The sequence below is a fragment of the Protomyctophum parallelum genome (assembly GCF_964188405.1).
Source record: "Protomyctophum parallelum genome assembly, chromosome: 12".
Taxonomy (NCBI): domain Eukaryota; kingdom Metazoa; phylum Chordata; class Actinopteri; order Myctophiformes; family Myctophidae; genus Protomyctophum; species Protomyctophum parallelum.
The window spans coordinates 28,897,241-28,921,115 of NC_139712.1; the positions used below are offsets into that span (position 1 = coordinate 28,897,241).

The 23,875-nt window shown below is 41.2% G+C and overlaps 2 protein-coding genes across 4 annotated transcripts; one reads left to right on the forward strand and one right to left on the reverse strand.

The window, feature by feature from the left end:
- Positions 1-746: 746 nt before the first annotated feature.
- LOC310867892 (acyl-protein thioesterase 1-like) lies at positions 747-8,880 on the reverse strand. Of its 3 annotated transcripts, none has more exons than XM_083778060.1 (10): positions 8,859-8,880; positions 6,056-6,144; positions 3,870-3,901; positions 3,710-3,775; positions 3,539-3,586; positions 3,374-3,444; positions 3,194-3,267; positions 2,958-3,059; positions 2,573-2,749; positions 747-1,622 (listed from the first exon to the last, which is right to left on the reverse strand). In XM_083778060.1, the coding sequence occupies exons 2-10, from the start codon at positions 6,122-6,124 to the stop codon at positions 1,560-1,562; spliced, it is 702 nt and encodes a 233-aa protein (XP_083634186.1). In that variant the 5' UTR covers positions 6,125-6,144; positions 8,859-8,880; the 3' UTR covers positions 747-1,559. The 3 variants fall into 3 exon arrangements, with proteins under 3 accessions (XP_083634186.1, XP_083634184.1, XP_083634185.1); XM_083778058.1 differs by lacking the exon at positions 8,859-8,880 and adding an exon at positions 6,411-6,470; XM_083778059.1 differs by lacking the exon at positions 8,859-8,880 and having other exon boundaries at positions 6,056-6,393.
- mrpl15 (mitochondrial ribosomal protein L15) lies at positions 5,917-14,912 on the forward strand. Its single transcript, XM_083778057.1, has 6 exons — positions 5,917-6,093; positions 11,022-11,179; positions 12,121-12,278; positions 12,621-12,786; positions 13,838-13,961; positions 14,470-14,912. Exons 2-6 carry the CDS (start codon positions 11,075-11,077, stop codon positions 14,805-14,807), a joined length of 891 nt encoding a protein of 296 aa, XP_083634183.1. The 5' UTR covers positions 5,917-6,093; positions 11,022-11,074; the 3' UTR covers positions 14,808-14,912.
- Positions 14,913-23,875: the final 8,963 nt, after the last annotated feature.

Consider the following 23,875-nt stretch of genomic DNA (forward strand, 5'->3'; position numbering starts at 1 on the left):
TTACCTTAGCTTTACTTAGCAAAAAATGCTCGGAGCAAAAAAGAACAAATGCTAGGTCCAGCATTAGTTACATGTATGTACCCTTGTGCTTGATTTTGCACTTTTCTACATTGATTTATGCATTTATGCATCTGTGAGCACTGCATCTGTGTTTCGGTTTGTCATCAGCCTCAATGCATATTGAGCTCTTGTAGACAATAGGCTTAATTTTAATATTAACTAAAGAAGGAGGAAAGTGCCTTGGCATTAGATCTTTTACACTCCACACCTTCAGCCGTGAACCTTGTCACTATGAATTCAAACAATACTGGTGCTTTAAGCTCTTCTCAAAGACAATGTAGTTTTTACAACTAATGGGGCTGATACCTTAAAATAGATCTTGCCTGCGTGTATATAAATAATGTGATGTTAGTCATATTTAATTTACAAAGAAACAGGTATGATTAAACTGATAATAACTAAGACCACTGATATATTTGTATATTTATGATTAATTTGTGTGAAATAGCTATTTAAATTCTCACAAATTAAATAAAGCACAGATGTAACATATGTTGCGTTACTTTTGCTAATGTGTGACATGAATATTCGAGGAGAAGAGGTCAATTTGGTCAGTAACACACAACTTTTAACTTGCGTATATACTGCCGATTACATATTATTACATATTTGTATGGGTCATGAAATAATGTTCCTCTTCAGACTGTGCAAATGATGAAATATCTTTTCAGTCAACATAACTTAACAACAATTCATTTATTGTGAGATATCAACATAGCCGGTAATACTGTAAACCTTAACTATAGCCCTAATTTTTCCCAATACAATTGGGTTCCTGCAGGAGATGGCTTTTCTCAGAAACACACCGCTATAGCAATGGATACTAACGTTACTAATGCATTGGTTCTCAACCTTTTCAGGCCGCGACCTGGACCCCCCAAATAATCATAATTGAACTGGGAACCCTCCAAAACAATCAAAGATATTTGAACTGAGGACTTCCCAAAATAATCATGTTTGAACTTGGAACCCCCCAAAATAATCATATTTGAACTGAGGACTGCCTAAAATAATCATATTTGAACAGGGGACCCCCCACCATAACAAGCACTTGGAATTATAGGAGTTGAGGCATGCCATTTTGTTTGGACTCGGTTCCACAGATTGATTGACACAATGGTTTTTGTTTCTTCTCTTTTTTCAGGTATTAAAAAGGTCTTAAATAAAAGTCCTCAAATTGTCACTTCACTGTCACCTGAGGACCCCCCCAAAATCATGTCAGGGGTCCCGATCCACAGGTTGAGAACCCCTGCTCTAATGTAACACTGACAATTGTGTGGAGACTCCCATCTGGATGACAGTGTAATTTCAGTCATGCCTCTTCCGGGCCAGTCCGTGGCCAGAGATAGCCCTGTGTATCAGTAGCAGCGAAGTTTATGGATTCAAGTCAAGGTGAGGTCGGTCTGTGGTTCCACACCGCAGTAGGTCTATGGAGCGTCACTGGAGTTGAGGCGTTCCTAGAAAGAACTAATGGTGGTCCTGTATAGGTGCACAGCAACTCACAGGTTCTCAGTGATGGGGGGAAGATGTTTTTCTATGAATTTCTTGATATCCAATATTTCCTGTGGGGGGCATAAGATAGATGTGCTAGAGGTTAAATATGTACTGTATTTGTGCAGAATATTTCATACATCTGCAGTACAAAGCATTGTTCAAACACGAGTGAGTCATGCATTGCCATGCAACTTGCTGAGCACTTCCATGGTCCCTCAAAATCATACTGTGTAACTGTGTTTTTTTTATTGTCATACAAACAAATATTCAGGGTTTAAGTGGGTAAGTAATGCCTCTAATTGTCTATACTGCCTTTCTATGTTCCTCTTAATATCCTAATCCCAATATGAAAACACTGACATTCAGGATCTGGTCATCTTGAAATGGATCAAGACGATTCTATCCTGAATTTCTTTGAAGTACTGGGACAAAATGTAGTTGGATCGTTTGGTCCAGGATCACAAAATATATCGTAGGATTTCAAAATATGATCTGATTATATAGGGATTATTAAATGTTTTGAACTCTTGGTCACGAGGATGAGCCCTAAACATATGAGAGACCCCATCACCGTTCCTCTTGAAACCATCCTCAATCCAAAATGTCAACACAAGATATGTCATGAAACTCCACTGTGTTCGGTTACCCCCACAGCCTTTCCTCTAGCGCCACCCTTGGGCCAAAAGGAAATTTGAAGCTTTTTGGAATTATGCTACTTTTAAAAGGTCACTTTTGCACAGCTTTTGCGATCGTTTACAATATGTGTCAATCTTTCAGTCAATATACCTTTCCTATTATAGCACTAATAATTAATAATGATCATTATTTGTTTGCACATTTGCAGGGCGGTTCACACCACTTAAGCCTGAGTTATACTTAGTTGCTGCGGTTAATAGCAGGTCTACAAGCACGTGTTGTGAGCTACTGAGCACAATGGCACCAAGTATAAATTAGGGTTGAGGTCTTATTTGGTGTAGCCAACAGGGCTTTATTAGACTCGAGACTTGTTTTTACAGACCTCTGCGCAGGCATTGTGAGCCAGTCCCCGATACTTCTTGAAGGAGACATTTTCCGGATTGATGAGGCTCTTCATCTTGTCGGTGGTCTGAGTGCCGTAGAAAAGGGGAACCAGGGGGTCGGCGTCTCCGTGGCATTGCAGGAGGTGCATGTCTCTGTTAACACCATTGGCACATGCCTGAGAATAGAAACGATTAGGGATTATCATCATTGGATTATTATAGATTAAACCTTGATCAGGGAAAACCTGATCATTTTACAGCGAGGCCTATGCCAATTTCACAAGTAACAGAGATCTCTCTGGTTGGTATTAAAACATGATCGTAAAGAGCAACTGGCACATAACAGGCTGCTTAAACCACCCCCCCCCCCCCATGCCACCGTACCTGTGGGAAGGATTTCCTGAGAGGGAGCCAGCAGCTCAGACCCACCACGCCTGCCACCTTCTGGTGAGTGGTCAGAGCCGTGTACAGAGACAGCGCACCACCCTGCATAGACAAGCAAACGCTTGCAAATAAAATACATATACTGTACATTCCCCTAGCGCCCTCCTCATGTCTGAAGAAGGTCAATAGACTGAAAGCTTGCAATGAAAATGTCTAACCTAAATGCAATGCATTACCTGTGAAAATCCACCTAGCAGTATTCTGTGCGAGGGTATTCCATTCTTCACCTCTTGGTCTATCATGGCTTTGACTGTGTGAAGAGATGAAATGCCAGTTTTTAAATTAGACAAGTTCTGTATATAACTTGACCCGCATTCAGAAAAATCATAACAGTTCTATAAATCTTACACACATACCGTTCTCTGATGCCCTTTTAATGCCAATCTCGTCTTCGTCTACTTCTGAGTTCAGTGAATATATGTCAAACCTGTGAAATATTCAAAACAAATGTGTGAGTATCCTACTACTGCAAAACCCTCAACCTTGCTTGCAGAAGTTAAACATAAACCAAAGGTTCTTACCAAGAAGGCATGGACATTCTCATATTAATGGACACAGGCATCTTCGGACTGTGTAATCCATGAAAGGAAAAGAAAATGACAGTTTGCTCACTTCTTTAACAGCAGATGAGATTTCATTGCAAAATGCATAATAATATATAGGGCCTACAGACACCAATTGCTGATACTTACGCATGTGGACAGATGTATTTCACATGTGGTAACCTGATGCCGGCAAAAGCATCTGCCCAGCCAAAGCTAGGATTCAAACAAAATTAAAACAAATTAAATCCTTGTTTAATTATGAATGATTTTAAGAATTCTTTGTAAAGATGAGGAGGAGCAAACATACCCACTGTCACCGAGACCATGGAGGAATATCACCTGTTTTAGAGAATAATAATAAAGGTCAGAAACAAATATTTTTGTGTAGTATTTTGTGAGAGGAAAGAGGTAGAGTGAGAGCAGAAGGGAAAAAGATAGAAATCGGTTAAATAAAACAAATAAGATACTGTATCTACAGATAAAGTATGTGACAGTAGGTCAGACGTCATCAATATGTCCGATCAAATATGTCTGTGGCAAATTGTCCTCATCCATGATGGCAACATTGTTTTTACACACCATTATATTGTTCTTCTCATTTTAGTTCCCATCACACCTGACACTTAATTCTCTCCCCTCCATTCCAACCTCGTTTCTTCACCTCTTTTCCACACTCTCCATTGCTCTGAAATGTTGACCCTTCCACCTTCTTCACATCTACTCCCTGTAACCTACTGTTCCACTTCCTCTCATTCACACACATGTATTCTGTCTTTCTGCGGCTAACCTTCATTCCTCTCCTTTCCAAAATTCCAGGGCATATCTCCACCTCGCTAGATTTTCCTCTACCTGCTCACTGCTCTCACTACAGAACACAATGTCATCTGCAAACATCATGGTCCATGGGGGCCAGTCCATCATGGTGAACAAGGTGCTCAGTGCTGATCCATGATGCAGACCTTGCCGCAATTTGCAACACTAGCATTATAAACATCCTGCATGTACGTGGTTGGCCAATCAGAGGCAGTAACTAGGACGTGCAGCTAGCCAGTCGCCGCTCGGGAGGTGGTACAATGGGAAGTCAACAAGGAAGTCAAGAGAGAGGAGAGAGAATTTCAGCGAAGCAAAACTTTAAAAAAAGATTAAAAATACTTAACGGCGGTTAACACCGCTTCGCACACGTTGCGGCGGTCTCCTAAAGCTGTTGTATGCAGTGACGTAGACTCCGTGGGGGTGGCGGGGCTCGAGCCCCAATGAGGAATTAGACCTGAATAGTATATTCGCCTATAGTCGGTTCGTCCCGTTTGTACAGCGCCAGGTCGTGCCGCACCTGTTCGCGTTCGTGGGCCGCGTTGCCTGTCCCCTTGTACACATGCAGATCAGGCATTCAAATGCTAATCTTGTTTTCCCCTGCCAGGTAGGGTATGCATACAGTAGGCTACTCCTGTACTCTGCTTAGGCTACTTGTTCACAATGAAAAGGAGTAGCCTACCAGATGACTCAGTGCAACCATGGCATTTAAACATGCTCTTCTGTTTATAATGGGGAGGAGGGGCGGGCCCCCATGACGATTATAAAAACATATATGCATCTTTGAAACATCTCACCAACTAGCCGCAATTTGCAACTCTAGATTTTTTTTACAATGGGTTGAATCTAGAGTTGCAACAAGCTCCATCCACTTCCTATTCATCATTTTTGGTTTGTGATCTGCTTGTCTTAAATGACGTTAAACTCACCAACATTGCAGCTGCAGTCCAAGCTTGAATTATCCTCTTTCAATCTGCCAAGCTTGTTTTTCATAAAAATCCCCCGTAGACATTGTTTAATAGAATCTTACCTGCGCAGGTAAGACACCCAAAGAAGAGGCCGACGCAGTGCGACACCCCATCACGCACAGCCTTCTATTAAACAAGCGCTCCCCCTCACATCTTGTTTTACGGCACGTTGCAAAAATACAAAATGGCTGGCTCGGAATGTCACTCTTGGAATATTTTGGACAGAAAGTAGCTCATAACATGTCTACGGGGAATTTTTATGAAAAACAAACTTGGCAGATTGAAAGAGGATAATTCAAGCTTGGACTGCAGCTGCAATGTTGGTGAGTTTAACGTCATTTAAGACAAGCAGATCACAAACCAAAAATGATGAATAGGAAGTGGATGGAGCTTGTTGCAACTCTAGATTCAACCCATTGCAAAAAAATCTAGAGTTGCAAATTGCGGCTACTCACCAACACTCTCCGTGAACAGAGAGTCTGTAAATCTGCATCCTATAGCCAAGGAGGGTGGAATAAGCTATGAGGGACCCTAGGGTAGCGACGTCCAAAATTCAAAAAAGCTAACAGAGGGTTCCGAAAGGGGTTATAGGCAATAAGCTATTTGTTATTGTAATAAACAGTTATTGTAAAGCTCTAACTTTACAGCTAAATCTAATGTGTCAATCACCACTGTAGTTCTGTTTTTTTGTAGTGTGTTTTGGCACTCAACTCACCGCTGCAGTGGCTTTCCGCGCGGCAGGCACGATGGCAGGTAGGGGCACTGACATATTGTTGCCACACATACAGCACAGCGCTCAGGCAGCTGACATGTAAAATAACAACACAATAATACTGTTCAATACAAACGTTATTCCTCCTGACACAATGTCAGTCACACTCACAAACCAAGTCACTTTCTATCGCCCTTGGCTTGGTTGCTGTTCCATGCAAGAATGAAGAATGAAGAATGAAGGCTTTAAAAGAAAAGCACACAAAAGAAAATTAATACATGACTGTTTCGGTGGCGACTGTTAATAATGATCAGTCTTTTGGAAGTTGAATTCTGTTGAAAATAAACACATTTGTTACCCCCACTTGCACGCAACCGTAGTAGCGGTCGACAGTCAGTGACACACTTTAGAAGTCCTGCCCACGTTTGCAACATGACTGGATAGCGGGCAGTGTTGCCAGGTTCTATCAAAACAAGCCCAAAATAAGCGACAGGCGATAGGCCACATGATCAGCTCTTGACTTTTGATTGATTGAACATTGTATTATTAACAGTTTTTGTAGAAAAAAACTTTTCAAAGAAAAGTACAGGTCAATATAAAATCTACTATGAGGATAAAACCAGAAAAAGCACTAAGACTCATGGGCATAGCTTGAACTTGACCCCAGGAGGGGCGAATGTTTTTTTATTTATTTATTTATTTATTTATTTATTTTTTACAATGCTCGAGTCTAACCCCTAAAAATTAGTTATTTAGGACAGCAGCGCACGCACACACACACACACACACACACACACACACACACACGCACTACAGCCGTACAGCGAGTCACCATGTCATGATAAGAGAGATGATGACAAACTCGATCCGCCGCTCAAACCACCGACCCAGGGACCATTGGACGACCTGCTCTACCTCCTGAGCCGGCTGTCTCATAGCCAGACCTGTTCCTTAAAGTCTTGATGTACTTCATCAATATCATTATCAAGTTACTAATAAGGTGTGCAGTGCCAGTTTGTCAAGGGTTACTACAGGGCTCCACTGGACGCGTGTGATTTATTGTAAAATCAATAAAACACTTTGATGACAAAATACATACATACATGGATGCACCTGGGACGTATCCTCAGTGATGTATCCCAAGGTCATCTGGGTTTCGGGTCTCCCAACATCATACCCCTCACTCAGGTGACCCAGCCGGGGTGATCAAGTCCCGACTTACATCCCAGTAGCTACCCTCGATCAGTCCCATTAGGGAAAAACCAGGGCCACACAATCCGTTCCTCCTGAACTACTCTGCCGGGACTGGGAAGTACCATTCTGGCGTGTGGAAGGACTAGGCTCTGTGGGTTGACTCCTGTCCGGGCCCCTCCTACGTCTCACCAGGTCCACTCCTGCTCTCACCAGGTCAGGCCCTGTGCGTTGCACCAGACTCCCAGCACCAGGCACTTTATTCAGGAATGGTGGATTCTCAAGTCGCAACGGTTCCGCCACCTTGCCCTTGGTGGTGCCGCAGGCTCCGCTTGAGGCTTGAATGGCCCACCTAAAGGCCTCACCATGGATTTGTTGGGCTTCTTCCTCACGGAAGACACAGGCTGGGGTGCCAACCCATACTGCTCCAAAATTCAGTTCGAAAAAAGGGAACTTTAACATAATTTGCATCGGAAAGCAGATCTACACGAGCTACACGATTGTAGATCAACGTACAGTCTAATTCATGTTTTTTGAAATATTTTAATACACAAATTGTATATGTATGGGGTCCCTCGAGGGACTCTCGGACAAGATTTAATGCTAATGGCGCAGGCCCGGCACCACGGGGGTGCCAGAGGGAGGCTGGCACACGTGAATTGAATACTACGTCCGTCTCTAGACATGGTAACGCCTCGCCACTACGGCACTACCGACACTGCCCATCTTGCCAGACTATCCTCAGAGGTGGATAGTCTGGTGACACTGACGAGAGGTTACTCCATCTCCATGGTGGGAAATAAATATTACTCAGTGTTGGCATTAACTTGGGGGACGGGGCTGAGTCGGCTTAAACGAACTTCGCAACGCTTGACACGGCAACTTGACAGCACCCCGCTGTCATGGTCTAACACTATACTTTATCTGCAAAAAAAACCCAGGGCAGCAGCAGGATCCATAGTCTACTGATTAGACCATTATGCTAGAGAGTTGGCTGGGTCACACCTGTATTACAAGCGCCCAAAGCCCCCCCTTCTGCACGTGCCTGGTCCCTGGCACAAAATATTTTCAGATCTGTCATCTGTGGCCAAGTAGTTTAATTTGAAGGGGTCCGTCCTTGACATGAAAACGTTTGAGAACTTTACATAAACAAATAAGCGCAAAGTCGCGTATAATTAGCAGACTTGGCAACACTGATAGCGGGGCGTTTTGCTGAGCGAACATTGGCTCATTGAACTGTCAGTCAGACAGGTTTACTGACATCAAATCTTCAACGCTTAATAAGCAAGCTTGACAGTCAGCGAAACATAACCTTCGTTCTTGTATAATAACTCTACGGGCATAACTTAAACGTGGCAGTAGCATACATTACTTATGACAATTAAATGAAATATTAAGGGTATCTATGAGTATATAGGCCTATTAACTTGACAAAAAGTGCTACAATGACCAGAACAATAACATACATTCATGATCGTCACTAAGGCTTCGGAGTGTGCGCAACGAGACAGTCAATTGGATTGTTTGTCCTTATAATTCCATCCAGTTGGATGGATAATTAAAATGTTTGACTAATGGCTCTAATAAAAACAATAGATTTATTAATACGTCTTACATGATACATCGCCATCCATTCCAAAAACAGCCATGGCCATGCAGGTTACCATCTAACTCTGTTCCATAGCCTTAAGGCTATGGAACAGAGTTAGTTTTTTTGATTGATTGATTGATTGATTGATTGAAATATTTATTAACAGTTTGCAGAATTTACAGTACATTTCAAGCACAAACTCAATACAAAGACTGTTAACTGTGAGTGGACGACCCAATTAAGCATTACACTTGTTTACAACAGGGTCCACATTGTTCAATTCATCAAAACATTTAGAGACATACAAATAGACATTTCTATGTAGCTAAAGAACAGAACAGGAATTCATCATATAGGAAGCAAAAAGGGAAAAGATACAGTGAGGGGAAATGGGGGGGGGGGGATTCAGATTTTACAGAGGCCAGTTTCGAATTGCAGCCATCGGTAGGTGCCCTTTGAGAGCGGTTTTGAAGGAGTCAAGGGATTCACATGTCTTAATGACTGTAGGTAGGGCGTTCCACATTTTGGTGGCATAGGAGCGAAAATAATTTAGTCCCTTGTTTGTGCCGAATCTGGGTTGTACATGGTTTGTTGCACTCCCTCTGGTGTTGTGGGTGTGGACTTCGTTTACATTAAGGAAGTATTTAGACAGGTACATGGGTATCTTGGTGTAACGAATCTTGTGGACCAGACCCATTGCAAGATGCTGTACTCTGTCGTCGACCCTAAGCCATCCCAGCCTGTCAAAGTGGGCAGGGGTGAGGTGGGTTCGGGGGGTGAGGCCAAGTAGGAGCCTGACCAGTTTGTTTTGGGAGGTCTGGAGCCTTGTTTTAAGGGCCTTTGAGGTGCTGTGGTACCAAGAGGTGGATGCATAGTCAAAGAAACCTTGTACGAGGGCTCCTGTTAAGGTCTTCAAGGTGTTTTTGCTGACCAGTGAGGAGATCCTGTAAAGGAATCTTGTTCTTTGATTTACTTTTTTGATTACGTTGGTGGCCATTTTATCACCGGAAAGATTGGCCTCCAGGATGGAACCTAGGTAGGTAATTTGATCTTTTCGTGTGATAATATTGTCACCCACTCTAACCAAGAAGCCATCTGCCTTGCTGAGATTACTATTTGATCCGAAGAGAATGGATTCAGTTTTTCCCAGGTGTAAGGATAGTTTGTTATCAGCGAGCCAGGTGCAGATTCTACCGAGTTCAGAGCTGAGGGTCTTTTCAACCTGCAGTTTGTTCCTGTCCGAGACCAGCAGTGCTGAGTCATCTGCGAACAGGAACAAGTTGCAGTCACAAGCTGATGTCATGTCATTAACATATATTAGGAACAGTAAAGGTCCTAGTATGCTTCCTTGTGGGACGCCACAGCTCACTGGGAGGGGAGGGGAGAGTGTTCCGTTCACCTCCACCATCTGTTCTCTCCCCTCCAGGTAGGATTGCATCCAGCTCACTGATGTGCTATCAAAACCAATAGCTTTAAGCTTGTTAACCAGTATGGAGTGGTTCACGGTGTCAAAAGCCTTTTGGAGGTCCAGCATGACCATGCCGCAGTATTTTACAGCGTCCACCTCGTGTTTGATGTGGTCGCTCAAATAGAGGAGGCATGTGTCAGTGGAGTGGAGTGGGATGTTCTGAAACCAGATTGGAAATCGTACAGCAATTTATTAGTGGCAAGATACTTTTCAACCTGTTCATTTTTTCCATCACTTTCGAGATGGAGCTTAGAATAGAAATAGGGCGGTAGTTGCCGGGTTCTAATTTACTCCCTTTTTTGTACCATCTAAAATTCTACTGTTGCAATGCCAGCCACGCTGTGACATCATGGACGGAAGTTGGATTGTTGGGACCAATATTTTGAACTAATTTAGAACTCAAAATATGGATCTGGCTGATACATAATAGCATATTCATTATTCATAATCATAAATCTGATAAAAGGACAACACCGTATACCTAATATGGATAGTTGACTCATCGTGACCTCATAATCTCATAAAATACCCCATAATCATTACGGGATTATGACGTGATCATTGTTTTAGCATACAAAATGGCAAGGCGCCGCAGGAACCACGATGTCATAAGAGTAAACTGCATTCTTTTACTTTGAAGTGATCCGCCAGCCAGTCAATTTGCATCACATCCGTACACGGAAATCACGTGACCGTGGTGCCCTTGGTTTGTTTTCCAGAGACATTTGACATGTGAGACTGAGTGAAGACAGAGGAATTCAGACGAAACAGCATGTCTTTGACCAAGAAACCTGGTGGTAAAGCTCTGGAGATTTTGCAGAACCTGCCTCGCATAGCGTTAAATAACCTGCGGCCTGAACCCGGGTCCAAAAAACATGTAAGTCTGAAAATGTCCCACATGATCCATTCAGCATGAAATGGACTGTGCTGCTAATGTTAGCGTGAAAAGAGCTGATCTATAAACTCAATGTTCAAACAAAAAGTTAATTTGGAGTTGGGGGTCTCCCCCCCTCCCCCGAAAATTTGTCGCAAAGTAGATGTAATTTCCAGTATTCTGGTGGATTTGGGGAGTTTGATCATACTGCTTTACTAACATGATCCATACAAAGCTAAAAGTACAGCAGAAGTAGGCCCACAGAATTTGATTTGACTGAAGCAATGAAAGAGCCATCTTTAATAATAACGAATGACTCTCTTTATAATTGCATTCAAATTACAATTTAAAGTGTATGTGTACACTGTATGTGGGACTGGAGTTTATCCAGACATAATAGTAACATTCCCACTCTCTCATTGATGAGAGAGAAGTTTGACCGGGTAGACCACACAAAAAGGTTGAAATCCCCTAACCGCAGGAGAAATTGTCAAATAAAAGGAGTCTCCTGCAAAACGCAGGAGGGTTGGCAGGTATGAGTTAGGGCTAGGCAGTGGTAGCCTGGCTAATAAGCCAGGCTAAGGCAGTGGGCGCCTGAACAGTAGGATGTGTGGCTCTGCTGGACCCCGAGTTTCCTCCACTCAGTCTCCTGCCCTCACATAAATCAGATCACATATCTTTGCTGTCGGGCAGAAACCGTATCTCTGTATTTTAACCTTTTGTGTTTTTTCATAAACGCATGAACGCCCTATACTTGATTATACTACAGCCAGTGTCACACAAAAGCATCAAAAGTAGCACAATCCACAATCTGGAAAATGCAGCTCGAAGTGATGCTTTTGAGCTTGTTGATCTGCTACTATTGATACTTTTGAATTTGAATCTAAAAGTAGTGAGATCTATTCCTACATTGTAATAACGTTGATGTTTAATGATGATTCCAGGAGAAAAAGCGAGGCAGGGGTCAGTACGGTGGGAACAGAAGCGGACGGGGTCACAAAGGTCAGCGACAGAGAGGCAACCGCCCCCGCCTGGGATTCGAGGGTGGCCAGACTCCGTTTTATCTGGTCATCCCCAAATATGAATACAACAAAGGGCACAGGTGAGATTTTGTCTTAATTTCTTACAGGGCAAGAACACTTTGGTAGAAGTTCGGGGTTGTGTAGTTACCTTGCCGTGATGAAACTTGCTCTCAAAGACACTTGATGGACACTTATAGGATGTCACAAACCCTAAAAAATAAAATATAATAAAATAGGTCAACTTCCTGTTGATTTTGTTATTGTTATTAGGACGAAAACCCGGACTGGATCCGATTCTGTGGATCCTGATTTTCAAATAGTACAAAAAGCTACCGTTCAAGTCTGTAAACTAAAGTTTAAGTCTTCAACTGAAATTAGACGCCAAGTCATTGTTGCTGATTTGATACTTTGCTTTTCCTCAGCCACCGTGCACAGTACCCGCCCCTGTCGCTGAAACGGCTGCAGTACCTAATTGACCTTGGAAGGGTTGACCCTACGCAGCCTATTGACCTGACGCAGCTGGTCAATGCCAGAGGAGTGACTATTCAGCCTCTGAAGAGGGACTTTGGAGTGCAACTTGTTGATGAGGTAACTGACTGAACTAAGCTGAACCTGATCCTATTACATCTCATAATATATATTGCATAATGTAAAGGGACAGGGGACACCCACCCTCAACGAATAGGGGTATAACTTTTTATTTTATTCATGATCTAGCCCAGGGGTTCCCAAACTGTAGTGCGTGCACCCCTTGTGGTGCGCAAACGCCTTCTAGGGGGTGCGTGACATGAAAAGGGTAATGGCGGTTTTATGCTGTTATTTAGCAGCACAAACGGCAAAATCCGGCAAACCACTGTTGTAAGGAGATGTATAGAGCAGCTACATGTCTCTCAGTGCAGTGACATTCTGTGATTATTTGCCATAATCATATATAATTATGTGTGCAATGCATCCATGTACGTGTGGAAATGGCTGGATACAGTTTTGGAGTAGGCGGGCTGACATTGTAGTTTACACTTAAAGTGGAAACCAGGTTTCCATGCCAACACAATTTGTTTTATTGCGATAAACTATGTTTTCGAAGTCACAGGAAATGTATCTTTGGTAAATGAGCTGACAGGAAATAATCGGCTACACAACACTGAAAATAGTCATATAAAGCTCCTTTACCTTCATGTAGAATATCATTTTAGGCTAGACAGCGCTTCTTTTATTTTCGCCACCCGTACAGCAACACTTAGACGCTTCTTACACAACAGGACAGGATTGTACGTATAAAATATTAGATTTAACTATATGTAAACTCTGAGGATTTTAGCATGCAACCGTTGCTCCTTTTCTTTGCAATTGTTCAGTAGTCTACACCTATGCAATTTCAATATTCCTTCTTTTCTTTTTGGAAGAAAAGAAAAAAGAATCCCAGTGATTAACAGCAGGAATAACGAACAACAAATCAGTCCAGTGGTTTTTTAATCTAGAATGTGTAGTGTACTAGTCCAGTAGGTGGCGCCACATAACAATGTTCTCAGCTTTCTGACCAACTTTTCTATTGCAGATGATGTTTGACTTAATAATTATCTCTCCTCCACACTGCAATATGAAAAATGCCTGTGTTTTGCTTGCTTGTTTTTTGTACCAGGGTGCGGACATTTTTGCAGCAAAAATCAACATCGAGGTTCAGCGAGCGTCTGAAGGAGCCATCGCTGCTATTGAGAGAAATGGAGGCGTCGTCACCACTGGCTTCTATGATCCTATTAGTCTTGGTAAACAATGACACACAGACTCATGCATTCCATACTTTTTCATATTGAATAGTTGTATTTTGTTGCTATTTCAAGTTTTTCAACTCATTTTGAAATATTCCATGGAAGACAGCATGGCCTATAGAAGCATGTCACGCACAAAGAATACCGTTCAACAAGCTTACAGGGCATCCCGCTATGACGCCTTGTAAGCTTGTAGAATTATTTTCAGTTATTTTAAGTATTTAGTATTTGAAGTGGTCAAACTATTAAACTAGCAATAGAATACATGTTTAATGTTCCATAAATCCCTAATATACCTATTTCATGAAAAGCAAAGGCTAAAGACTCAATATGCAATTTATTCAACTGGTCGGCTGTATGGCTATACCAAAACATCATAATTGTGCTAATTGTTTAGGAAACAGAACGTGTGTGTGTGTGTGTGTGTGTATATATATATATATATATATATATATATATATATATATAAATAAATAATTTCTTTTTTTTCCTTCTTTTTTTTCAGCGGTTCTTATCAAACCCGTCCCGTTCTTCCTACAAGGGAAGCCCATTCCAAAGCGAATGTACCCGGGGGAAGACATGGTCCCGTACTACAGAGACGCTGCCAATCGGGGTTACCTGGCAGACCCGGAGGAGATCCAGCAGGCCCGGCTCGCCCTGGCACAGAAGTACGGATACACTTTACCAGACATTTCAAAGGATGAACTGTATCACTTGCTCGCCGCTAGGAAGGATGTCAGACAAATATTCTTTGGCCTCCGTCCGGGCTGGGTCGTCAACATGACGGAGAAGAAGATTCTGAAACCCACCGATGAGAAACTGCTTAGCTATTACAATTCTTAAACTACGAAACGTTACACCACTGATGTACAGTATTTACTGTCATGGCAAAGTATAAGACAAATGAGTTTTTCATACAGAATATGTTCAAATTGTATTGTTGTCTCAATAAAATCTAAAATGTTGAATTGTTTTCTACCACGTTCAGAAAATAGTTCTGTTAACTTGATTATACTTCATCGTATTAATATAAGGGTAAACTATCCATTAAACATTTTAGATTAATATGTTTTATTGATCGATTGATTGAATACTTGGTGGTTTGTAAAAAGTACACCAGTGCGATAACAATAATGCTAAAAGGAGAAAAAGCCATGAGGGCTTCAAAAAATCAACACTAGGAGCAATAAAAGTATATATACATAAAACAACATATGTCACTTAAATAGCTAGCTCAATAGGCTAACGATATGTTTGAAGACACTCATGAATGTATCGTTGCTCGCCAACCTCAGACGGACATATCAATTCATAAACATGATGGAAGGAACGTGGCCAGCAACAGGTGAGGGGAAATAAGGAAAATAAGATAACTCAAAGAATGAAAACAGGAAACAGATGCCTGGTGATGTGTTGTTACATGTGAAATGGGTTGCCTCGGCCTAGAAGGGGAGTTTGAAATTAGTCATAGGCAGCTGTATCCTGGCCTCTGGACGTTCAAACGATTCGTACCCCCTCTTGGAATACAATCAGAGGCATACGCTTAACTAGTTTGCCCTGTTATGCTACAGCGGAACGCTTATTACATACTGAGTTTGAAAATGCTATTACAAAATGCTATTGTGCAACCTTTGTTTTAAGGCTTTGTAACAAAATTATGATTGTTTCCATCGTTCCACTATGAGGCATTCCACAAGGATTGCTTGTACAATTCCAAAATTCCTCTTCGAACCAATTAAAAATATTGTTTTGTCAAGTAATTATCCAATCCAATACACTTTATTTATATAGCACATTTGACAAATACAAGGTTTCCAAAGTGCTCTAATGGAGTTTTACATTACATTATTTAGTGTCTGGGCTCAACAATGCAAAATAACAGACATGAATGAAAACAATTGGTATGCTCAGAGGTCACAGATATAGGAATATTCATGCATCTGAAATAACTATTGAATACATGATGGATATATTTCCATTAAATTAAAATTGTCAACAGTACCTAACTTCAGGTTTTAAAAGGATGCTTATTTGAGGCAGTTGGTTTCATCGACTGGGCCCTTTTGATCCATACGGACTCAGCCATTACCAAAGTAATACATAGGTTCCCTATCGTACCAGTTCAAAGTTATTTTTTGAAGTTGAAATGGCACACTCACTATAAATAACTTGCCATTTTACACACATATTGTCTTAAAGGACGCCACCATAGAATTTCTGCTTTTATAACAGAATTTTATCAAAGGAAGCGTGTGTGTGTGTGTGTGTGTGTGTGCGTGCACAAGACTGCTATTGTTCACGTAATTTCCACTGCCATGCTAGTTCGGTAAGCCTGTGCAACTAATACAAATATTACAATTTACATAAGACATGAGAGCCTTCCTCATTTCTGAAATCAAAATGTGATTTCTCAATTTCATGGACTATCATGAGAACTTACAAACTTATTTTGTCTTTGCCATTTACTTGCAGAGATGTGAAGTACACAATGTAAAATCACTTACAGTGTTTGTGAAGTGGTTTATTACAAAAACAATACAAATTCAAGAGCCATAATAACTTGGTGGTTGGGCAAAGGGGCTGTGGACGTGGTTCCTGTGAGCATATTCCTAAATCTCAAGTAGCCATACTACACACGAGAAGAAGGGGGGATACATACACAGCCGGCCCTGCCAGGAAAAGCCAGCCCAAATCCTTACAGCATAATACTTTGAATAAATCACGTCACAGGAAAGAAAAAGCACAATCATTGTTTATGGCAGAGCTACAGTGCTTATCTTCAAAGCAGCAGATCCTTTTGAATTTCTATCAAGTCTCAGGACTAGCATCAAGAGCATAGAGCAAGCAAATTCTGAATTTTGAGACATCTCATATTTCAAGACTGAAGTCCATAGAGCCATTGAATTTGTATGGGACTTGAGTACAAACGAAACAACCTGTAAAGTAATGGGTAAATTGAATGAATGCATTTTTCCCTTATCAATCACATTTATGGAAATAATCCTTCACTAAGACTAAAACGATGTGTTAGCATTCACCAGGTTGAGAATTGTATCATGATTTGTGCTCCAAATAATACAATGCAGGCGTCTTCAACAGGGGGTCCGGGACCCCTAGGGGGGTCCTCAGTTGCTATAGCGCACATTACATTAACCACTTAGAACCCTAGCATCCATCTTAGACAAAAATAGAAGCTCTATAAGTTAACGCCTTGCAGTGCGGCAAAGCGTGTAGAGGGAAAAGGAGAAAACCAAGTACAGAGTCAAAGGTCAAAGTATTAGTTTAAGTGGAATCTGAAATGAACAAAAACACTGGTAGTCAGTGAAGTTATGAAATCTATAATTTTTTTAATCTGCAACACAATTTGTGTGGTGGTGGTGGGGGTCCCTGCATCATCTATCTCTCATCTAAGGGGTCCTTGACCTGAACAACGTTGAAGACCCCTGATCGAATGTCTGAGTCTAACCAGTTCACACTATCTAATTAAACAAATCAAACATTGTCAGACCGGGACCAGATTGGTATGGGTTGGGCATGAGTCAGACGTTCAAAGACAGACACATGCTGATACCAGAGTGTCTCACAGGTCTGAGGGGCTGCTATACAGCATGGTTTTAGCTAATAAGCTAATAATTAGGGCTAATTACACTGGGGTTAAAAAATGGACAGACAGACTGACAGTAATGATAGGAGGGGCAGTGATTAATTCCAAAGTGTGTGTGTGTGTGTGTGTGTGTGTGGGGGGGGGGGGGGGGGGGGGGGGGGCAGCCATACGACGTAAGACAAAAGATATTTCTGCCTAAGATTTCGGAATGTAATAAGCATAGGCTGAGGACATAGCTTCGGCAATATGGCACAATGAAGCAGCAGTGTTAGGAGAGTATAGTTAGGCAGAGATGTGAATTTAGCAAAAAATAAGACTAATGACTTAGGCAATTATGCTACAAGGAACTGACTGGTGCTGCATTGGATGTAATGAATATCCTGCTGTGACCAGTAGCCTCTGTTGTCTGGACAATAATACAAGACGTTTTAGGGGGAAATGTATCCTATTCTGCAGATAAGGGCCCTTATCAGGGGATAGTGTTTAGAATACAATTCCCAATTTGCAAAGAATAGTTTTTCCAGCATGAGTGGAGTTTTACTTCATTAGAGTGTCTCAGAGCTGAGCTCAGCAATGCAGAAATAACAAAATATGAATAAAACAATAGGTAGTATCACTCAGAGGTCACAGTCATAGGAATATTCATGCCCTGAAATAACTATATAGAATACAGCAATGGTTAACCTGTACATGCGGGTTGATTTTGGGGGTTCCCCAGATGACAATTTAAGGACTTTTAAGACCTTTTAATACCTTAAAAAAAGAAAAGAACATGTATAACAAACTATACTATAACAACTGTTGAAACTTTGGCCAAAAGTGCTTATCAAAGTGGATTGTTCCCAGTTTAAATATGATTATTGTGGGTGGCCACTGCTTTAAAATGATTGAATTAAACTTTTGTCAACAGTAGACTACTGTACATAATGTATTAGAATTTCACACACACACACACACACACACACGCACGCGCGCGCGCACACACACACACACACACACACACACACACACACACACACACACACACACACACACACACACAAATTCATTTTGGAACTGTAGCTCAAAAATGACAGATCACAGAGGCTTGGGCCATGCTGTAAGTAAGGCAATCTGTGTTTGAAGTCTGGGTTGTGAGTCTGAGAAGGTGTTATCTACTCTGAGAGGTTCATCCTCATTACAGTGCCACTAATGAGACTACATTAAAGTTTGTCTACCACAGGGGGTGCATGTAATCCCCCTCACGTATAGGGCCGGGCAGGGCCCTGTTTACAGTGTGGGTGCTATAGCACTCTGGGCCTGAGACTGCAGTATAGTGTCTGTGAAATGGCACCTGATTAGGATTGGATGGGAGGGAGGGAGGAGCGGGACCGGGGGCACAAGCCAAGTGCATAGAATGGTCTCTCAGCTTTTGACAGATAGATAAAGTATCTCTTGATGTCAGCCTGCTGTGCCCATACAATACAATATAATACAATACAATGAAATATTGCTCTGGCTGTTGACAGCAACACATCCACCTGCAGACAAGAGTATGTCCTCTCCTCACACTTTCCATGGCCAAGTATATGAAACAATACACTGATGAACCACTGTAAGGAAAGTGAATGGGGGATGGCGTTGTTGTGACTGACGAAACTCTGGAATACAGTATACTTCATCATCACCGAAGGACAAAGGTCAAGGCAATGCATGCAGGCTTTGCTATTATACTCCCCTTTGTTTTCCCATCTCAAAAAAGCTTTACCGGTAACATGTATATAACATGTATATAACGTTGCAATGTGACATAGCTCTGCATAACACAATACTGTACATAGGCTATGTTTGAATTCTGTTTTTTGACACTTGCTTTGGCAACATATACCGGTACCTTTGAATTGTATTGAATTGTGATTGTCTGAGAAATGTTTTCTAGTCAATCAACATTGCAAGCTTATATAGATCAGCATTTTTATATATATATACATCTGTCGTCTGTCGGGTGGAAACCACATATGTCCAAAACTGTTACTTTTCAGGATTCTAATTCAGAACCATCAAAAGCAGATGTAGGGTGCAGATCTGCTACTTTTGATGCTTTTGTGTGTAGTGTGATCAAGTAGAGCGTTAATTTACGAAAAAACACAAAAAGTTAGAATATGGAGATAGGAGGTTTCTGCCAGACAACAGCTATATATAGTATTAATTTATTTTTACCTATAATGACATGACCAAAATTGGGATGCCATGGTTAAAGTGATTATTAAGTAGAGGTCCAGTCAGAGAAACCTCATCAAATACTCAAACACATCGACTAGACATGTCATCCAGAATGTAGAAGTGTCATCATGGCAGCAACCCATGCACTGTATATATTGGCATGTTCAGCATCTGTTGCATTTGCATTGACAGTGACACTATAGTAACAGTCCATACAATGTTCGTCATCACTGAAAATGCATGCTTCTTTAAACCCGAAAGCTTGTGTCTTTCTCCGTTCCTTGATTCTCCCTTGTTGTCTGTCCCAAATTTCCATCTACCACAAATGGCAAACATCCAGGTCAATGTGGCCATGTACGATCCAAGATGATATAGATTTGGGGTAAATGAATATGTCCAAAAATTTAAGTACATGTTTCCCCAATGTCCAAGCCTTCTGTAATATCCAACAAAGATGTCCCTGAGTCCTCCTGGGTGCAGAAGAGGCATGCACATGTGTCAGGCAGGTATCTCAACCCAGAGTGAAGGAGTTTGAAGGGAGCCACATATATGAGTTCTGTCCAATACAATGGAACATTGTGATCAGAACAATCAGCATTCAGAGTATTGTGACCATTCAACAGTAGCACTGTCCTTGTTTGATCATAAGACAATACCATTATGATAGGCTCACTATACTAGCCTACTGCTGCAGGGATGCATTATTCTTTTGATTGTTTTAAAATAAATGACAAAAATTCTATAGGTTTTTGTTCTGTAACCTATACTTAATAATAAAAGTCGAATTAAAGTAATAAATGTATGCAAATTAGACTATGTGCAGGTCAGACAACTGGCTATATAGGCCTATACCCCAGGCACTGTCCATGTCCAATATTAACTTAATTTAGGCTACAGAAGTAGTTGCATGGTGTCGTCCACTCACAATTAACAGTTTTTGTTTTGAATTGTGCTTGAAATGTACTGTAATTCGGCAAACTGTTAATAAATACTTCATTCAATCAATCAAAAGCCGAAACCAGCGTTATTGTATTCACGCTGAGTCGTTCAAGCTAATTGATTCGATCCATTTGATCGTGCGTGTGGCGTTTGACACGTGGATGTGGATTCCGCATCTAATTCCTTTCATTATGAAAAACGGCCATCACAGGGAACTAACACAACTGACAGCGAGATTTAAATGGCATGCTTTTCTCTTTAGTGAGAAGTCTCAAGTCTCTGCCACTAAACCGGGATTTTCAAATATAATGCCCGCAGGGTATTTTAAAGTCCCCACGTGACGTGCTATAGGCTACACAAAGTCGAAGCCTACAGACACTATAGCTATTTTAGAAAAGACTCAACGAGTCCTCCTGACTCATTTGTCGTGACTTAAAATTACCATTTTATTTGTTTATCGAATGAACATTTCATTGACAGTTTGCAATTATAAATAATGTATACAAAAATATGCTATTAAAGCCTATGCAAGGATGAAAGCCCTGCATGCTTATTTCCATTGAGGTCCTGTGCGTATTCAATTCACCAAGATATTTATAGACATAAAATAATTAAGCTATACCACAAATTGTGGCACAATGCCACAATTTGGCACAATGCGCTGAAAAATAACATTGTGGGCCTTTTCCCATATGTATGGGGGGGGGGGGGTAGACTGTTGCCCATTTCCAATCCAAGGTCAGTCTATAACTAATTCGGTCGTTTAATTTTGTCTATAGGTAATTGAATAGGCCTAATAGACAAGTGATTAAATCTAATCTGTCTATACCTATCATCTTTTGTCCAGAATCCAGATGTGTGACTTGATCGAGCAGCGAAGTTTCGTTTCGCCGACGCCCAGACATGGACTTTGGAACAGATGAAGGGAAATAAGGTGATCAGATCACCCTGTTATCGGTATTGATCCGTCTGTTTGATCAAGTTGGGGAAAATGTTCCCATAGAAGGGAGGTGTCATTCACTGTAGACATTTTCCCGTTTATCCTTTGTAGGCTATAGGCTACAAAGTGTTAAGTGTTTTGTATTTGTTGATGACATGTGTTATTGTGATATTTCTATGCGATTAATTTTATAGCCGGCCGGGACCTTTCGTGTTATCATTTTTTATAGCCTGTCTGAGTGTATAGGCCTACCATGAGTGCTGTTTACATTTCTGACTAATAAAGTATTCAATCAATCAATCAATCAATCAATCAATCAATCAATTAATCAATCAATCATGAAGTCTTTCGTTGTGACGTTAGTGTACATCGCCTATATGCCTAAAACTTTGCAATCGGTCTGTCACAACATTAAAGGCCTATTAGCAGACAGGTGCATCATCATGCCATAATGTGCAGTGCCACTGTGACTGCATTACATATGTGCACACTGCATAGGCCTACCCTCGTTTTCTTAGGTATTAACTTAATACACAATATACGTTTACACAGCATAAAGAACAGCATAAAGAACCTGCATAAGCGACCCATTTACTCAGACAAAGGATAGGACATTTCGCGCATTCTGCATTCAAATTTCAACATATAGTTTCGCTGCATCAATTGTTTCTATATGGCTATTTGTTTTCACCAGCAACAAACCATAGAAAGGGAAAACATTATTGAACCCCAAAAGAAAGCCCTGGTTAATGGCACCCGATTACAAAGTGTGTGCCGTGTGTGTGTGTGTGTGTGTGTGTGTGTGTGTGTGTGTGTGTGTGTGTGTGTGTGTGTGTGTGTGCGTGTGCGTGTGCGTGTGCGTGTGTGTGTGTGTGTGTGTGTGTGTGTGTGTGTGTGTGTGTGTGTGTGTGTGATTAATAATAACTTTAACTATAGACAAATATTCTGTAACTCATGGCACGGATATGGCCAGTTTGTTTTTCTTATAGTTTCACCTTCACTGTCAATGTAGGCATAGATTAGCCATATAGCTATATATTTTCCATAGACTGTAAGATACTGTAGCCATTGCCAATATTATATAGGCCTATATGCATATTGTTATTATGGTGTTTAATGCACATGGACCAGAATGCAAACTAATCGTATAGTCATACCATATTATAGCTAGTATTTTGCAAACTGATGGGCTAATACAGGATTCAATCAATAAAAGGGGGGGGGGGGGGGAGAAAAGAAAAAAGTGTCGGCAGGCGCTAGAAAAAAAGAAGACAGCCGTGGTTGTCATAAATAAATAAAGATACGTGCATATGTGAGTCTGACGCTCCCCTAATGTAGGCCAAATGTAGGCCTATACCTATTGGCCCAATTGTGTAGCTAAATATATTTATTCCCCGTAATCGTAATAAAGACGCCATCATGTTTGTTTCACTGTTGTAAACTGTTCTTTGATAAAGACAGAGGAGGCAGATAAGATAGGCACGTGACAGCCCTCCTGCACGCTTGATGAACACTTTGATGTGACGATAAGGCTACTCAGAACCTATTGATTAAATTCCATTTATATCGCATAAAATAAAATCTAGTACCCTGGACGGTACAATTTAGCCTATGCTCGCTGTATATGCCACGCCATAGGCCTGCCCTATCCTATAATTGCCTAAATTAATAATCATAACTCGGATGCAATTTATGGTCCAATTAGAGACACTTTAGTTTTGTCCGAAACTGCATCAGACACCCATATACCCAAATAACGTTAATCCCAATTCACTGAGTATTTCCAAACACTATAGTCTAATAATTAAGACGCAATAGCATATAGCCTATAGAGGAAAAAAACAGACTAGACTAGGCTGAGTAGCCTATTATATTCTTTGCGAATGTCTGCACTTTCTAACATCCTAATTTTAGTTTCGCGAGACCAGTTGATTGGGAGCATCAAATAGGCTAGTAGAGAGGCCGATCACCGACTTGAAAAAACACCTCGATTTCACACCTTTAATCCACTCCTCCTCGCCTCCCCTATTGGCGGAGTGGGTCAATCGGGTATATATAGCAGGCCGTGCCATCACTCTGACAATGACATCGGCCTTCAGCCTCCGGAGATATAACAAGTAGCCTAACAACCGAATCGAACACAGTCACAGTCTGAGTCTGGCAAAAATGCATTTTGAAAATCGACTCCCTGCTGCCATCACCTTTGACCACTGCGCAAACAAGACG

What these genes read in the sequence shown, in the direction of transcription:
- mrpl15 (XM_083778057.1), top strand. Translation starts at nt 11,075, where the DNA reads ATGTCTTTGACCAAGAAACCTGGTGGTAAAGCTCTGGAGATTTTGCAG. An exon ending in AACCCGGGTCCAAAAAACAT is followed by an intron (nt 11,180 to 12,120) that starts GTAAGTCTGAAA and finishes TGATGATTCCAG; the next exon opens with GAGAAAAAGCGAGGCAGGGG. An exon ending in GAATACAACAAAGGGCACAG is followed by an intron (nt 12,279 to 12,620) that starts GTGAGATTTTGT and finishes GCTTTTCCTCAG; the next exon opens with CCACCGTGCACAGTACCCGC.
- LOC310867892 (XM_083778060.1), bottom strand. Translation starts at nt 6,124, where the DNA reads ATGTGTGGCAACAATATGTCAGTGCCCCTACCTGCCATCGTGCCTGCC. An exon ending in TGCTAGGTGGATTTTCACAG is followed by an intron (nt 3,060 to 3,193) that starts GTAATGCATTGC and finishes TTGTCTATGCAG; the next exon opens with GGTGGTGCGCTGTCTCTGTA. An exon ending in CTCACAATGCCTGCGCAGAG is followed by an intron (nt 1,623 to 2,572) that starts GTCTGTAAAAAC and finishes TGCCCCCCACAG; the next exon opens with GAAATATTGGATATCAAGAA.